This window comes from Phyllopteryx taeniolatus, chromosome 18, assembly GCF_024500385.1.
Source record: "Phyllopteryx taeniolatus isolate TA_2022b chromosome 18, UOR_Ptae_1.2, whole genome shotgun sequence".
NCBI classification, from domain to species: domain Eukaryota; kingdom Metazoa; phylum Chordata; class Actinopteri; order Syngnathiformes; family Syngnathidae; genus Phyllopteryx; species Phyllopteryx taeniolatus.
In genome coordinates this window covers 7,298,148-7,313,184 of record NC_084519.1, presented here as the reverse complement: position 1 = coordinate 7,313,184, position 15,037 = coordinate 7,298,148, and the positions used below count along the sequence as shown (strand labels likewise).

General features: G+C 41.3%; 1 protein-coding gene across 2 annotated transcripts in view; it reads right to left on the bottom strand.

Moving 5' to 3' along the window:
• ryr3 (ryanodine receptor 3) overlaps positions 1 to 15,037 on the bottom strand; it is a 103,769-nt gene that overhangs the window by 73,879 nt on the left and 14,853 nt on the right. For both annotated transcript variants that reach the window (XM_061753089.1, XM_061753090.1), the window contains exons 2-6: positions 12,241 to 12,360; positions 7,581 to 7,685; positions 3,116 to 3,190; positions 2,525 to 2,603; positions 2,161 to 2,273 (exon numbers count right to left, since the gene is read on the bottom strand). In XM_061753089.1, coding sequence (XP_061609073.1) covers positions 2,161 to 2,273; positions 2,525 to 2,603; positions 3,116 to 3,190; positions 7,581 to 7,685; positions 12,241 to 12,360 — 492 coding nt within the window. The remainder of the gene's footprint in view (positions 1 to 2,160; positions 2,274 to 2,524; positions 2,604 to 3,115; positions 3,191 to 7,580; positions 7,686 to 12,240; positions 12,361 to 15,037) is intronic.

The following is a 15,037-nucleotide window of genomic DNA, read 5'->3' as shown; positions in this document are numbered from 1 at the left end:
CCGGGGATTGAACCCAGGTCCTCAGAACTGTGAGGCTGACGCTCTAACCAGTCGTCCACCGTGCCGCCTGCTAGAATATAGATATATATTTTTTTCTTTTCCTTTTTTAAATCGCTGGCATCTTGGGACAAAAGTTAAACATGAGTATCATTTATTTATACAGATATCAGATATGGTCATCTTTGGTTGTTCTTAAAGACATCTTGTGTAAAACAACGAGACACTGTAGATGTTTAATTTGCTACAGGTGCTTTATCCCAGTCTCCTGCCGTAGGGCTCCGCCATTGACCTGAACTGCAAGGAAGTGCCTCATCGTGTTTTGCCAAATGCGGAACCCCTATTAAATTACAAAGCAATGAAGTATAGCTTGTTTGGCTGTATCAAATTTACAATAAACTTTACGAACATGCACCATTTTCCTACTATCAAGTTTTGGATTGATCCATAATCAATCAAATTAACTCCAAGCATGTATGTATTCTTTTATTTAAGATACAAAAGCTTCTGTCCTGCATAGGCTGCACATCGACCTGCGCGATCACAAACCGTAATGGCGCTCTGATTGCTTTTGCTTTAAATCTCTCAAGTGCCCCATTCCTCGAAAGAAACACTCGAGCCAAATCCTGTGGAGATTTCCCAGCGGAGGACATGCAAGTTTGGACATTTGCCAGCTTTGCATTAAAAGCACATTTGCCCGTCGAAATGGCCACAACAATACACCGCTGCTCGATTTAGTATGCTTGCCACGTCGCCGCACCACCTTTTTCCTATTTGTCTTCCTCTGTCGAGCCTCCAACAATTTTTCTCAGTCTCCCTCCTTTTTACTCAGGGAGTAAATTGAATATAGTTGTGCAAAAACGACACAACAACATTAAAAGGAAATCTGATTTCTTTTACAGATAAGGAGCTTTTAAGCCCCCTACACACTCCTTGTCACCCCTTGCTTGTGTAGTTAGACAGTGACAGTGAAGCAAAGCAGACAACTCCAGCATAAGCTCCAGACACACAGGCAAATCAATATTTAGTTGTTAACTTGCAAGTGATGACAGGGAATATTTAGATCTGGGGGAAAAAACAACAGCAAAGCAACTCATGCGCTCAGAGCTGAAAAAAGTCACGATGGAGAGCAGCTTAAAACCGTTCATGACGCCAGACTCATCTGGGCCAATCAGGTGATATAATCAAGGCGTGTTCATATATACACAGGTACTTTTTCAAGCAAGTACAGTGATACTTTGACTTCCAAGTTTAATTTGTTGCATGACCAAGCTTGTAACCCAATTTACCTGCATATCAAATAAATTTGCCCTATTGAAGTGATTTGAAATGCCATTAATCCGTTCCAGCCCTAAAAAAAAATCCTAATAAAAGAAAATGTCATGAAATAAACTGGCTGTATAAAGTGTAATTAAGCAAAACACACACACAATCTAAAATGTCTGTTTTGACGTGGCCTAGTCTGTGTTGTCAGCAGCCCCGACTGCAGTTCCAGTTGGCCATGCATTCATCACGCGATTAGTTCAGTGTTAGCGTCTTCTCCATGCTCCCTGTGAGTGTTTTCATTTTGTATTTGCGTGACAGTCAATAAACGACTGAGTGAATCTTCGAATGCCACTCTCCTTTTTTCCTTTTTTTTTCTTTTCTTTTTTTTTTCCACACTTCACTCGAGCATGGGATATTTAAAGCTGCCTTGTAATTCAAATTTTGGCTCGCAACACTCGTAAGTCAAGGTACCACTGTACCGTATAGCTAAACAATGAATGCTTAAAACAAAGCTTTCAACGTAGCTGGACTATATGACAAGGTTAATTGAGGTCATTTTCAGAGAGAAGAAATCAGAAAAATTGACCCTCTAACGTCCCTGGGGTCACACAATTCAGAATTATATCAAAATCTTTGGGTAGTACAAGTGCAACTTGACAACAAGTTGTATGTCGGCACTTGTGCAATAGCTCAATTCAGCAGCATCAAGGGATGTTTGCTTTGCAGTGTGCTTTTTCTTTGGCTTTTTGCAAAAATTATTTCAAAAGAAAGAGTAACCTCGAGGGGTCAATAAGAGAAGAACAAAACATGTCAAAAGTAACGTGAAGCAATGGATGGACATACAGCATTCGTGGACATTGCACCAGTACAATGGAGAACCCGAGTGAGTCAACTGACCAAGTAGCGTTCTGTTGACACGCTGACGAGAATCAGATCATCTCCGATGCGGACCTTCTCTCCTTCTGACCTCTGCTTGGAGGCAGGGTGGATGGTCCACCAACAGGCCTCTCCTGTTCACGCAAACAAGCTTCCATTAGCAATTACGAGCTGTCGGAATGTACGACAGCTGATAAATGCGACGCCCTGGTGGCCGACGCGCGTTTGGGTCAACTTTCTATTCTAGGGAGCGTTAAAAATAACCATCATTTGAGGAAGCTGTTCTGTTCATATATTGTGGCAAGGTTGCCGTTAAGGTCAAACTTAACCAGCTAAGCAAGAGCAGTAAAAGTGAAGAGAAAAGAAAGAGGCAGTTATACTGTACCTATTGAATCTACTTGTAGTCCGACATCGAATGACAACTTGTCTGTCAGAGACCTCGACGTCTTCAAACAGGTCAGGTACTAAGACAAAACCAATTGAAAATATAAATTGCAGTATGTCTGTGTTTGGTATTGTATATTTACATAATATGACACGACTCAATACACGCATTCAAAATATATCCCTTTACAAGTATAATAATGCTGTATATGACAAGAACACAGATTCATTTATCATGTTCTTATCTTTGTGGTTGAATTTGCAGCGGAGAACAGCACTGCATCATACTGAGAGCTCATTTTATGAAGTTTCATTTTTGGGGGGAATATTATTGGAAACACCTCTCAGTTTGATGCGGTGCTATTCTAAATGACGGCAAAATACAACCACAATAATAAAAGAATGTTAAATTATTTGATTGACTGGTATATTTCAATGCACCTGAATTTGGTGTTTGACAATTACGTCGCACCAGTTGAAAAATACAGGGATACAATTAACTTTTTGATTGATACAGCTTTCTATTGGAAAGTGTACCTTATGGAGTTTGTTACGATTTCACATTGTGCTATTGAATTCCGTTGCTACTCACCATGCCACTGAAGGAGTGGCGCAGGAGGATGGCGTGACCATAGAGCAGGGTCCGATGTCCGCCCCCCTGGCCCGCCTGCCAGGAAATAAAAGTGCTGGATTATCTCCATCCTGGTTTTTCCAACCTCTAAATACAATCATGCTTGTTCTATAACGTCCATTTCTCAAACTAACTGAACGGCAGCTGAATGAGCAACAAAAAAGTATGATTATCATTATTTAAGTGCAAGCAGGTTAGGCAAAAAAAAAAAAAGAAAAAAACATGATGAACTATTCGTCAAACAACCACCCAACACGAACAAACAAATACAGTATTGAGCTATCCTACAATAGACACGACATAACACAGTGGAAATTGACATTTGCCAAAAAAGAATGAAAAGATGAGCCTTTTTTTCCATCACCACTGGGGTTAAATAATTACATTTCTGCTTACCTTTTTAATCAAGCTCTAGTGGCACGAGGGGGAAAAAAATAGAATATACTGTTAAGAAGTCTCCATTTTAACTAATATGTTCTTGAATATGTTCTCTACGGAAGCCTGAATAGACCCATAAAGTAAATAAAAGGCCCTTCACTGTTGATTTTAAAGTGGTTTAAAAAAATCATTACCTTTTTACATTACTGCCCAATGGAATGCATGTACTGTATTGTAGAGGTGACATTTTTGTTTATATTCAGAAAAAAAGAATCCAATGAACATTGGACAACAACAACATGGACAATTCTCACTACGTTACCACTCCTTTTTTGTTTATATTTATAGAGTTGTTGTTTTTTCTTTTTTTTGGGGGGGCGAACAAAAAGAGACCCAAACAGACGGCAGCAAATTGTGTTTAGGCAACCAAATATTTGACAAACCCAATGATGAGGGTTTCATCAAATTAAAAACTTGAAGAGTATACGGCAACAGCTGGGAGTGAAGGAGGCGGGGGATGCACAGCAAGCCAGCCTGTATTTCGAGCTTGTTGTGCTGACACATCATTGCCAAGAATGGTGACCTTTGCTTGGGTGACCCTCTCGGTGTACTGTATCCTATACAGCTTGGTACCCAGCTGGGCTGTGTATGTGCTTTAGACGAGGAGGTGAGGTGTAAGTCACATCTTCAAGGAATGATTGTTTCTCAAGTCTGAATTTGCTGAGAGTTCAAGTGTCGAGCAAATTCAAGTTTCAGTCGCGCGGAGTGTTCCTTAATTGGTTTCTTTTACAGTAAAGCGGAAACTGCATGCAATTACTTTCCTCCAACTTCAGCTATTTTTCTGTGATTGAATCCCATCTTCAAAAAACACCAAGGGATCAGATGTATGACCATGCAAATCAAAAGGAAAAAAGAATGTAGTCCTCTCTGCATCATCTTCGAGACTGACACTGTAGATTGTTATGTTAATGGCCATGTTTTGACATATCAAATTTGTGCATACTGTATACAGCAAACTTATTTATTTATCTCAAATCAACTTCATGAGCGAAGTAAGTCTTACTGATATAGCAATAACGTATGTATACAGTAAATGATTGCACTAATACGAAACCTTTTCGTTTCCATTTTTTCCCCCAAAACCTAACCTGCAGAACTGTACCTTTACCTCAGTAAAACTAAGTACACCAAATGGCCGGAGAATGGAAATTTGCTGGTGTGATTCTCATATCCTAAAAATGTACTGTACTTGCCAGCTTTATGCAGTAAATGCTGATTTGACTTCAGGTGGCATTACAGTGGATCGCTTGCAGCAGCACCAAGAAATGTTCCACACTTAGGGATCTGCTACATGCTTTGTTCTATAAAATTGCAGAATTTCCAACGCAGTGAGGCACTGAGTAAAATAAAGTCTCCCTATATTGCATTTTCACTTTGAAACCTTTGTTTAATCCTTGTATTGTCCAGTATTTCTGTATTCTGTATTCAATTCTGTACGTCTGCAATAACAAACAGAATTGTCATTGTAGACGTACAGAAGAAGAGTGCCATTAGTACAGCCGACTAGAGAGTTAAGTACACTATAGTTTAATGGTCACAGATCATGTGACATGGACTCATCTTACGCAGTAAACAAATGTGAAGGACGCTATTTGTGTGCGGACTTGCAAATACTTGCAAGACTCAGAGAAAAGCCGAGTTACAAGCCACAAACTTACACTACATAACACTAGAGGCCTCATCCCTAAAGCGTTAGCTACTCATTTTAATTCAAAGTTCTTGTAAACAAAGTGAACCTCAAGACCAAGGCAAAACGGTGGATGTATGCAGCAGCCTCAGAGGATATCCGCCTCAAGTAGAAAGTCACAGTTCCAAGACATCTATGACAAGCTAATTCATTGTCTCTGGACTGACTGGGTCAAACACAAAACTGAAAGCTATGCTGTGGCTTTACAACATTTACAACCCAGGGAAAGCCCGAACACACACACACCAAATGTGCTTTAGTTTTTGGTAAATACGCCAAAACAATTCCATATTAGCTGCTGTTAAGTATCTCGCTGAAATAGGTGCCTGTCGTGTGGTTATAAAATAAATGTCACACATGCCAAAACTACAATGTTAAGACATAGGCTTCACATCCATTGGCTTGTTGGTCAGGTACACCTCTCATACACACAGATGGAAAAACAAACCGATGGACCTCCCCATTTTTCATGGTCGCCACTCTAGTATCATACAAACAAAAACGCTGAGTGAGTACGAAAACCCAACAACAGCAATAAAGGCACAAATGGCGCATAATTGTGGAAAGGAGAAAGAGATGGGATTTATTAGGCTCACTAGCAGAGTTTGTAGTCCAGCCAACATCGTGTTCTCTTGCCAAAAGGAGAGCTGCCAGCAGTGAGGCGGGTATCCAGCAACCCAGGCCAATAACAAGGCAACAAGGGTAAACAAAAATAAGATAATAAGGGCTGTTGTGCATGGAAGTTCCGTTGAGGCCTGACTCACCCGGGACAGAGGTTTTGAGTTTATCTCACTACAACTGTGCTGCACAATGAGCCATGCAAGTCTTGTTTTTAGCTTTTCGAGATTCTTGGATAACTCGGGTCTGGTCCTATAGTAGCAGCTTATAATGATAATCATAAATGGGGCACACCGACCATGTGTATCCAGGAGAGAAGTCATTCATTATAACTCACTTGTTAATTATAATGTAAGGACAAAATTGCTTTAGAATCTGCTCTCAGATCAAACGACAGACAAAATGTTGCTGTTGGAGCTTAGCAGCGTGACTTGGTATGAGAATGTGACGGGTTTACAAACCAAAGAAGCTCACCAGAGGAACAATTTTACCGTGAGTAGGAAGCCCGTCTCGCTTCCCAGTATCTCGCCTTCTCAATAGACGAGTTAATAAACATGCCAAGTGAGCTGGACAGCAGCCGATAAGAAAAGAGCCAACTCTGCTTTGTATAAATTCAGAGCTGTGATTACCGATGCTGCAGGGCACTCACTGATCATTTCCGCTCCTGAACCAAAATGGCCTTTCATTGTCATTGACTTCAGATATCTCTGTGCAATATATGGGAACGTGGTCCCGAAAATGAAAAGTGACAGCCTTCCTCGGAATTCAGTTACAGTCCTTAATTGTGTTAAAGCACTCCATAGGGGACTAATCATCTATATGTACTGAGCCTTTGGAAAATGACTGATAAATTCATTTAGTATTCAGGTGATGTCCATCCTTCATCAATCACTTTTTTAAGTCAAAATTGAGAATTGCTTCATACTGTATAATACACAATTATTTCCTTCTTAACCATGCTTTTTGCGTTTGCGTGCAAGCTTACCACAAATTTCCCTTGGTTAATTCTGTTTAAAACTAGCAGTAAAAATGATAATAACAAAATTCAGCGGCAATCATACAAAACATCCGTTACAACCTTAGCGAGTTATACATTTATGTAGTTTCACGGTTACAACCGCCCCCCCCGATGGCACAATGTGGCCCGCAATGAAAACAAGTTTGACACCTGTTTTGAGAAAGTACTCAGATGGTGACACACATTTTTACAGACACACTTTTTAAAATGTTTTAAGTCAACGGCTCAAGTTGGATTTTTGATCAAAATCTCCCAAGCGGTGCTGTAACGGGATCTGACATTTTGGTTTCACTCTGGAAAGTTTGCAGCCTTGAAAAAACATTTTAAACTTTTAACGAAGCGTAGAAGTTCACCCCAGCCTCGGAGCTGGCCTACATCAGATGCACTCAAAAGCGTTCTGTATTTTCAATGTAATACATTCTATGATTCACTTGTAGCAAAAATTCTTTTTGGAAGGAAGTTAGTTTCATTCACTACTCTGTGACGCAAAAAACTGTTTTGTGTGCACCCGTGTAGTCTGACTGTCATCCAAATCATGATAATTCATAAAGGCTGATTCATTTTGTGTTTGAAGTTACAAATTTCATCCAAAAGGTTACTGATGCCAAGTTGCCACCCATTCAGGCTTTCTGGATGTTTGCGTGCATGAGACGTACTATACTCACCCCCTCGCTGCTCTGTCCAGTGTTAGCCAGCATCTCCTGCAGTGCTCGCACTGACAGCGACTGCTCCAGTACAAAGTTACAAATGCACAGGTCCGGAGGAACATACTGCAGGAAGGAAGCAAGGAAAGCCAGTGGGAGGGAGATGGTGAAGTGGAGGAGACAAAGGGAAAAGAACATTTGCTGAAGAAGCAGGCTGTAGAAAAAAACAGACACTTTTCAGAAGTGAAAGCTCTGAAAGTTTGCTTTGAAGAATCTGCTGAAAGAAAAGTGTATTTTTTCCAATCGTTATCTTCATCTATCACGTTGAACTGAATTGAATGAACACAAACATGCACCAGAGGCCAAATCATTTACTAAATTAAGTCATACAAGACAGAGGGCCCAAGTGTAATTAATAGAACTGCAGCGCAAGAAATGGCCCTCGTTAATAAAGTGATGGGCATCCTGGTGTGTTGCCAGCAAGGTGCTGAAAATTATGAAGAGCTCTGTTAAATACACCAATACACAAGCTTCGCTATACCTTATGAATCATCTGGCTGCAATATATTTCCACAAACACATTTTGACTGTAGATTTTTCTTGCAGTTGTCATCAGTTTTGTCATAGCTATTTATTAGAAAGATTCACTTCTACCCTTCTCAAGCAGAGAGTTCAGACTTGAGATATCGTAATCGTTCTTGTCTAAGCTTTAAAAAATAGTGAAGGATGCAGCTCAACATGAATTATGCTATTGGTATGCCATTAGTCAGATTGTAATAGGTGATCCAGGCTTGCCATGGCTCTGGAGGAGATCTATGGTTTTTTCTTGTAGCCAGGGTACAATACAATCAATGTGATTCAAAGGTTATTGCCACAATCAAGCATGAAAGCGCAGAGGTTAGATGCGTTGTTTTCATTGCTGTTCATTGGTTAGTGTCTCATTTTGTCATCATTACACCAAAATACCGATTCCAGATTTCCATTCAGTTTCAGATAGGTGAACAAGCAAGAACCCATTAAATTTGGTTCAGATCCAAACTTTACAAAACCACAAACACATGCCACTTTTGTTAATTTAGTCTCTTTGCCATCTGCATCAAGATGGAACCGTTCCCTCTGCCCCAGAATTAAAAATGTTACAGTCTTGCGTCATCCTCTGTGAACCAGAAGTAGCCTGTGTGTCACATAAGCATGGACGAACAAAAATATGGCTTTCCGTGGTACTTTCTTTTCACATTTGTTGAACCTACTGCCATTCTAGTTTTGTTTAATGTCTTAAAATAATATGTTGCCAATTAAACCCATTTGTTCATCCATTTTCTATAGTGTTTGTCCACAGCAGGTTTGCAGGTGAGCTTAACCCTAACCCACAGGGAACATAAGAAAAATAACCATTCACACATTCACACCCATGGACAATTTTATAGTCTTCAATTAACCTAACATGCATGTTTTTGGAATGTGGGCGAAAGCCATAGAAAAACAAGGCAAGCACAGGGTGAGCATGCCAGTGCCAAACAAGAGGACCGGAGACGAGATTCTAATCCATGACCCTCTGGACTGTGAGGGAGATGAGCTAACCACTTTTCCAATACGCTGCGTGCAAATCCATCCATCCATCCATTTTCTGAGCCGCTTATCCCCACAAGGGTCGTGGGAGTGCTGGAGCCTACCCAGCCATCATCGAGCAGGAGGCGGGGTACACCCTGAACTGGTTGCCAGCCAATCGCATGGCACATAGAAACAAACAACCATTCGCACTCACATTCACACGTTCGGGCAATTTAGAGTCTTCAATTAACCTACCATGCATGTTTTTGGAATGTGGGAGTTCCCGGAGAAAACCCACGCAGGCACGGGGAGAACATTCCAACTCCACACAGGCGGCGCCGGGATTTGAACCCCGGTCCTCAGAACTGTGAGGCAGACGCTCTAACCAGTCGCCTTGCTTGCAAATTAAATGTCTTAAAAAAAAAATTGTAAACATCAATAGACTTCAACTATCTTACTGCAAAACGTAGCTCTGCCATTGTGTCCCAAAATTAGACTGATGCACCTGCGGTGTCCAAGGACCTTTTAATACGGACAACTCGCAACCTGCTGCAGAGTTACATTCCGTATGCATTATTCTTACCCTAGTTTCCAATTATTATATTTGGTCCACAGTCTGGCAAACACAGTGTACAGCTGGGAGGGGCAAAGTGCTCACAGCGATCTTTTAAAGAGCCCATTTGCTCATGATTAGCGGGGATGAAACGCGATAAAATTAGAAAGGGTAAAGTGATTCATTCAAAGAAATCACGGTGTATCTCCTCATGTTCAAAGTTGACAAAAATAATTCCAAACAATTAGACGTTCCTGCCCAATCACGCGCTAGTCTGACACCCACCTTATTTTAATAGCATGAGTAGCCGTGTTTAACGTCATCAACCAACATATTACATAGGGTGTTCCAACAAAATTCAACAATCATTTGAAATATGAACTACGTCCTAGGTAAATTTAATTAAATAGGCTTCATGTTGGAAGATAAAACATCAAAATTCAAACAGGTATAGATTCTACAACAGACTCTGGCTATGTTATTAGAGTATGAAATGCTGTGACATTTTTTAAAACGCCACATATTTTGCATTCACATTCGCAAGAATCAAATTCGCCATGGTAGAGGCTACTTTGACATTTTTGGGGTCATTTTTCTACAAGCAGCTGCAGGCGGCCCAGTTTTCACCAGGAGCCTCAACATTCATCCGCATGACACCCGCGGATGCCCGAAGCATCGTCCTCGTGCAGCAAGGTGTGAGGACGGCTTGTTTGTGACAGATGGCCTGGAGCTCCGCAGGTGTTGCCCTCTCATTCGGAAGCGTGCCCTCGTGTTCTCAAAATGAATTTAGAAACTTCGACTGCCAGCAAACCCGCCATCCACTCCAGTGCTCCTGACAAAGGGATTTGCTTTGAGTAATACAGCTAAGTGGCCGGCAGGACGGATTGTTCTGCTTCTTCGGCTGTAAAGGGCAAAACAATAGGTTTTCAATGAAGCAATTTTAAAGCAATCCTCCTTCATATCAGGACATAATGAAGAACTTGAGCTGCAGTTTGAAGTTTTGTGCATTGATGCGGCTTAGGTGGCCGACCTGGCGAGCGAACCAACGACCGCATGATCCACGAGCGCCCCCATGGAACGCTGCCGCTTGCGTCCGAGCCGAGCCCAAGGCGCCGTATCCGAGTACTGAACCTGACCTGCCGCAGTGGAGGGCGTGTGTTTCAACTTGAAACCTCCCAGCAGGACATCTGCTTTAGCTAATTAGCTGAAAGTACGCCATAAAGAACAGTGACATAAATATTTGTGCAGCTTCTTGGGCTGTCACGATGTGTGCTTAAAGGCTAAGAAAGGCGCAACCAGTTATTTCTTTTCAGCAGAAGGCCTGTTGATCACATTTTAGCGCTTGCTTTTTGAGCTGCTATCGTATGACCTCAACCAGCCGCAAATTGCGAGAGGTTGTGTGTGGATTATGCAGGATTTGTTGGCAGGATTATGCAGAAAATGATTTCCACAAAATGGTATGATACATGGGCCGATGACAAACCCATAATTTACATGTACTGTAGAACTTATATCAAGTGTCATGCAGTATGTATAACTTTGCTACTTAAACCTCAATGAATTGTGCTACAATTTGAGCATTTCCCAAACATGATTGTTCCCACCCACCACAACACCTCACATATCATCAGGTGTGCTTCACATATTTGATCTGAAAATTATTATTCATTGAGCCACCTAGTGAGAGGCGGAACAATTTAATGCTCTTCCACTAGATGGCAGAAGGTTCAATTAAATTATGTATCCACCTGTTGCTGTTCACACAGACTAAGAGTTTGTGTTCAACAAAACAAGCCCAGATTTCACATTGAGTAAGTACTGTAAATTTGTGAGTAAAGTGAGATGAACTTTGAGATTATTTCAGCATAATGTTTTAGTTTTGGGGACATTTTTGTTTGGTGGTATTCTGAGAGATTTGTTTTTCATAAATGTATGATAAGTGTGGCTTTGCTCAGCCAAGGCACATATTTTATAAGCATAGTCTTTCAGTTGAGAAACATTGAATTACATTACAAAGAAGAGGCATTATATTGATGTAATTTGTGGCCTGTCAGCATTTTCTGGAGTTTGTATGTGATTTATTGTCCAAACATAGCTACATCTGGTAGGGTGTGATTGTCTTAGTTGCATTCTACAGTATTGTCGGGGTTCATTTGCATGCAGGTGAGCTAGAATGCGCTGAATGTGAAAACTGTTTGCCAGCAACTACACCAGACCACGGGAAACTGTATCTGTTATCTGACCTCAAAGAAAAGAAAGTTCTTTACAGTGCCCGTTACATTATTCTGTAGGTTTGCATTAAGACTATTTCGAGTCTCACCGTTTGAATCACTACGGTACAGTCCATCTCAGAACCAAAGTGCGTCGAATTGTAACGCCTCATAATCCTCCCTGAACTAACAATGGAATGATCAACAATGCTGCTTTTGTTTCCACTTTTGTTAACAGTTTAGACTTGACATTTAGGCAGTTTTTAATCAACCTGGTGGTCTTATTTAAGATATCCAGCTAGGGGTACATTCACCCCCAGGGTCCGTCCCGTAGGTCACATTGAAAAATGCCTGCCGCATTCCTCACCTTAGCTTCAGAGGTCGGTTCCAGGTAACATAAGCGGTTCCCAAGTCCCTCAGCGGCCAGGCAAAACTTGCGATGCTCCTTTTGAATGGTGGCCACACTCTGAAGAACCACCTCATCATCCTGCCAGAAGACAGAAGACGTTTGTCAGGACTGAAAATGGAAATACCATTGATGGATTTCAACTACTGTTACAAACATACACCCTGTGAACCTGTTCCTAAAAAAACTAAACTAAACTCGGTACACAAAAATTCTCTCCCTGGAGTCTCCACTCATCTTGAAATGGTCTACGGCACAGGTGTCAAACACAAGGCCCGGGGGCCATATCTCATCATTTTATGTGGCCCGCGAAAGCAAATCATGCAACGTCCATGATTCTTACTTAAGTCTGTACCAACATTTTAAATTGTCATATTTAATAAATAATATTGAGATATTGCAAAACTAGTTATCCATGAATTTGTTGTGTTGTTGTTGGTTAAGATCTTTGATGATTTGATTTTACTCTATTCCAAGGTGTGAAACTCATTTTTTTCGCGGGCCACATTGTAGTTACAGTTTCCCTCAGAGGGCCGGTATGACTGTGAAACCATGTAAATGGTTAATCATCTCATCATATTATTACATATACAACCCCAATTCCAATGAAGTTGGGACATTGTGTTAAACATAAATAAAAACAGTATACAATGATTTGCAAATCATGTTCAACCTATATTTAATTGAATACACTACAAAGACAAGATATGCATTTATTGTTTTTGGCGAATAATCATCCATCCATCCATTTTCTGAGCCGCTTCTCCTCACTAGGGTCGCGGGTGTGCTGGAGCCCATCCCAGCTGTCATCGGGCAGGAGGCGGGGTACACCCTGAACTGGTTGCCAGCCAATCGCAGGGCACAGAAACAAACAACCATTCGTGCTCACAGTCATGCCTACGGGCAATTTAGAGTCTCCAATTAATGCATGTTTTTGGGATGCGGGAGGAAACCGGAGTGCCCGGAGAAAACGGGGAGAACATGCAAACTCCACACAGGCGGGGCCGGGGATTGAACCCGGGTCCTCAGAACTGTGAGGCTGACGCTATAACCAGTCGGCCACCGTGCCGCCGGCAAATAATCATTAACTTAGAATTTTATGGCTGCAACACGTTCCAAAAAAGCTGGGACAGGTGGCAAAAAAGACTGAGAAAGTTGAAGAATGCTCATCAGACACCTGTTTGGAACAACCCACAGGTGAACAGGCTCATTGGGAACAGGTGGGTGCCATGATTGGGTATAAAAGGAGCTTCCCTGAATTGCTCAGTCATTCACAAGCAAAGATGGGGCGAGGTTCACCTCTTTATGAACAAGTGCGTGAGAAAATAGTCGAACAGTTTAAGGACAATGTTCCTCAACGTACAATTGCAAGGAATTTAGGGATTTCATCATCTACGGTCCATAATATCATCAAAAGGTTCAGAGAATCTGGAGAAATCACTGCATGTAAGCGGCAAGGCCGAAAACCAACATTGAATGCCCGTGACCTTCGATCCCTCAGGCGGCACTGCATCAAAAACCGACATCAATCTGTAAAGGATATCACCACATGGGCTCAGGAAACCAATGTCAGTAAATACAGTTCGGCGCTACATCCGTAACTGCAACTTGAAACTCTACTATGCAAAGCAAAAGCCATTTATCAACAACACCCAGAAACGCCACCGACTTCTCTTGGCCCGAGCTCATCTAAGATGGACTGATGCAAAGTGGGAAAGAGTTCTGTGGTGCGACGAGTCCACATTTCAAATTGTTTTGGGAAATTGTGGACGTCGTGTCCTCCGAGCGAAAGAGGAAAAGAACCATCCGGACCGTTATGGACGGAAAGTTCAAAAGCCAGCATTTGTGATGGTATGGGGCTGTGTTAGTGCCAATGGCAGGGGTAACTTGCATATATGTGAAGGCACCATTAATGCTGAAAGGTACATACAGGTTTGGGAGAAACATATGATGCCATCCAGGCAACGTCTTTTTCATGGACACCCCGACTTATTTCAGCAAGACAATGCCAAACCACATTCTGCACGTGTTACAACAGCGTGACTGCCTGCAGTCCAGACCTGTCTCCCATTGAAAATGTGTGGCGCATTACGAAGCGTAAAATACGACAACGGAGACCCCGGACTGTTGAACAGTTGAAACACTACATCATGTTGTTAAAAGAAAAGCTGATGTAACACAATGGTAAACATGACCCTGTCCCAGCTTTTTTGGAACATGTTACAACCATAACATTCTAAGTTAATGATTATTTGCTAAAAACAATTAAGTTTATCAGTTTGGACATTAAATATCTTGTCTTTGTAGTGTACTCAATTAAATATAGGTTGAACATGATTTGAAAATCATTGTATTCTGTTTTTATTTATGTTTAACACAACGTCCCAACTTCATTGAAATTGGGGTTGTATATGTAATAATATGATGAGATGATTAACCATTTATATGGTTTCACAGTCATACCGGCCCTCTGAGGGAAACTGTAACTACAATGTGGCCCGTGAAAAAAATGAGTTTCACACCCTGGGATAGAGTAAAATCAAATCATCAAAGATCTTAACCAACAACATTTTTCAGCAAAGCACAAACATTACATTTATTAATAGCACCAAAGCTTGAACTGTAAACCTGTTACACAAGTACATCTAACGAAAGAACATCTGTATCTGGCCGTGTGGAGAGGGTTCTATTTGACATCAAATGCACACACTTATTGATTTGTGTGTACATGAGCATGTGTTTGCCAGCGTGTGGTCGA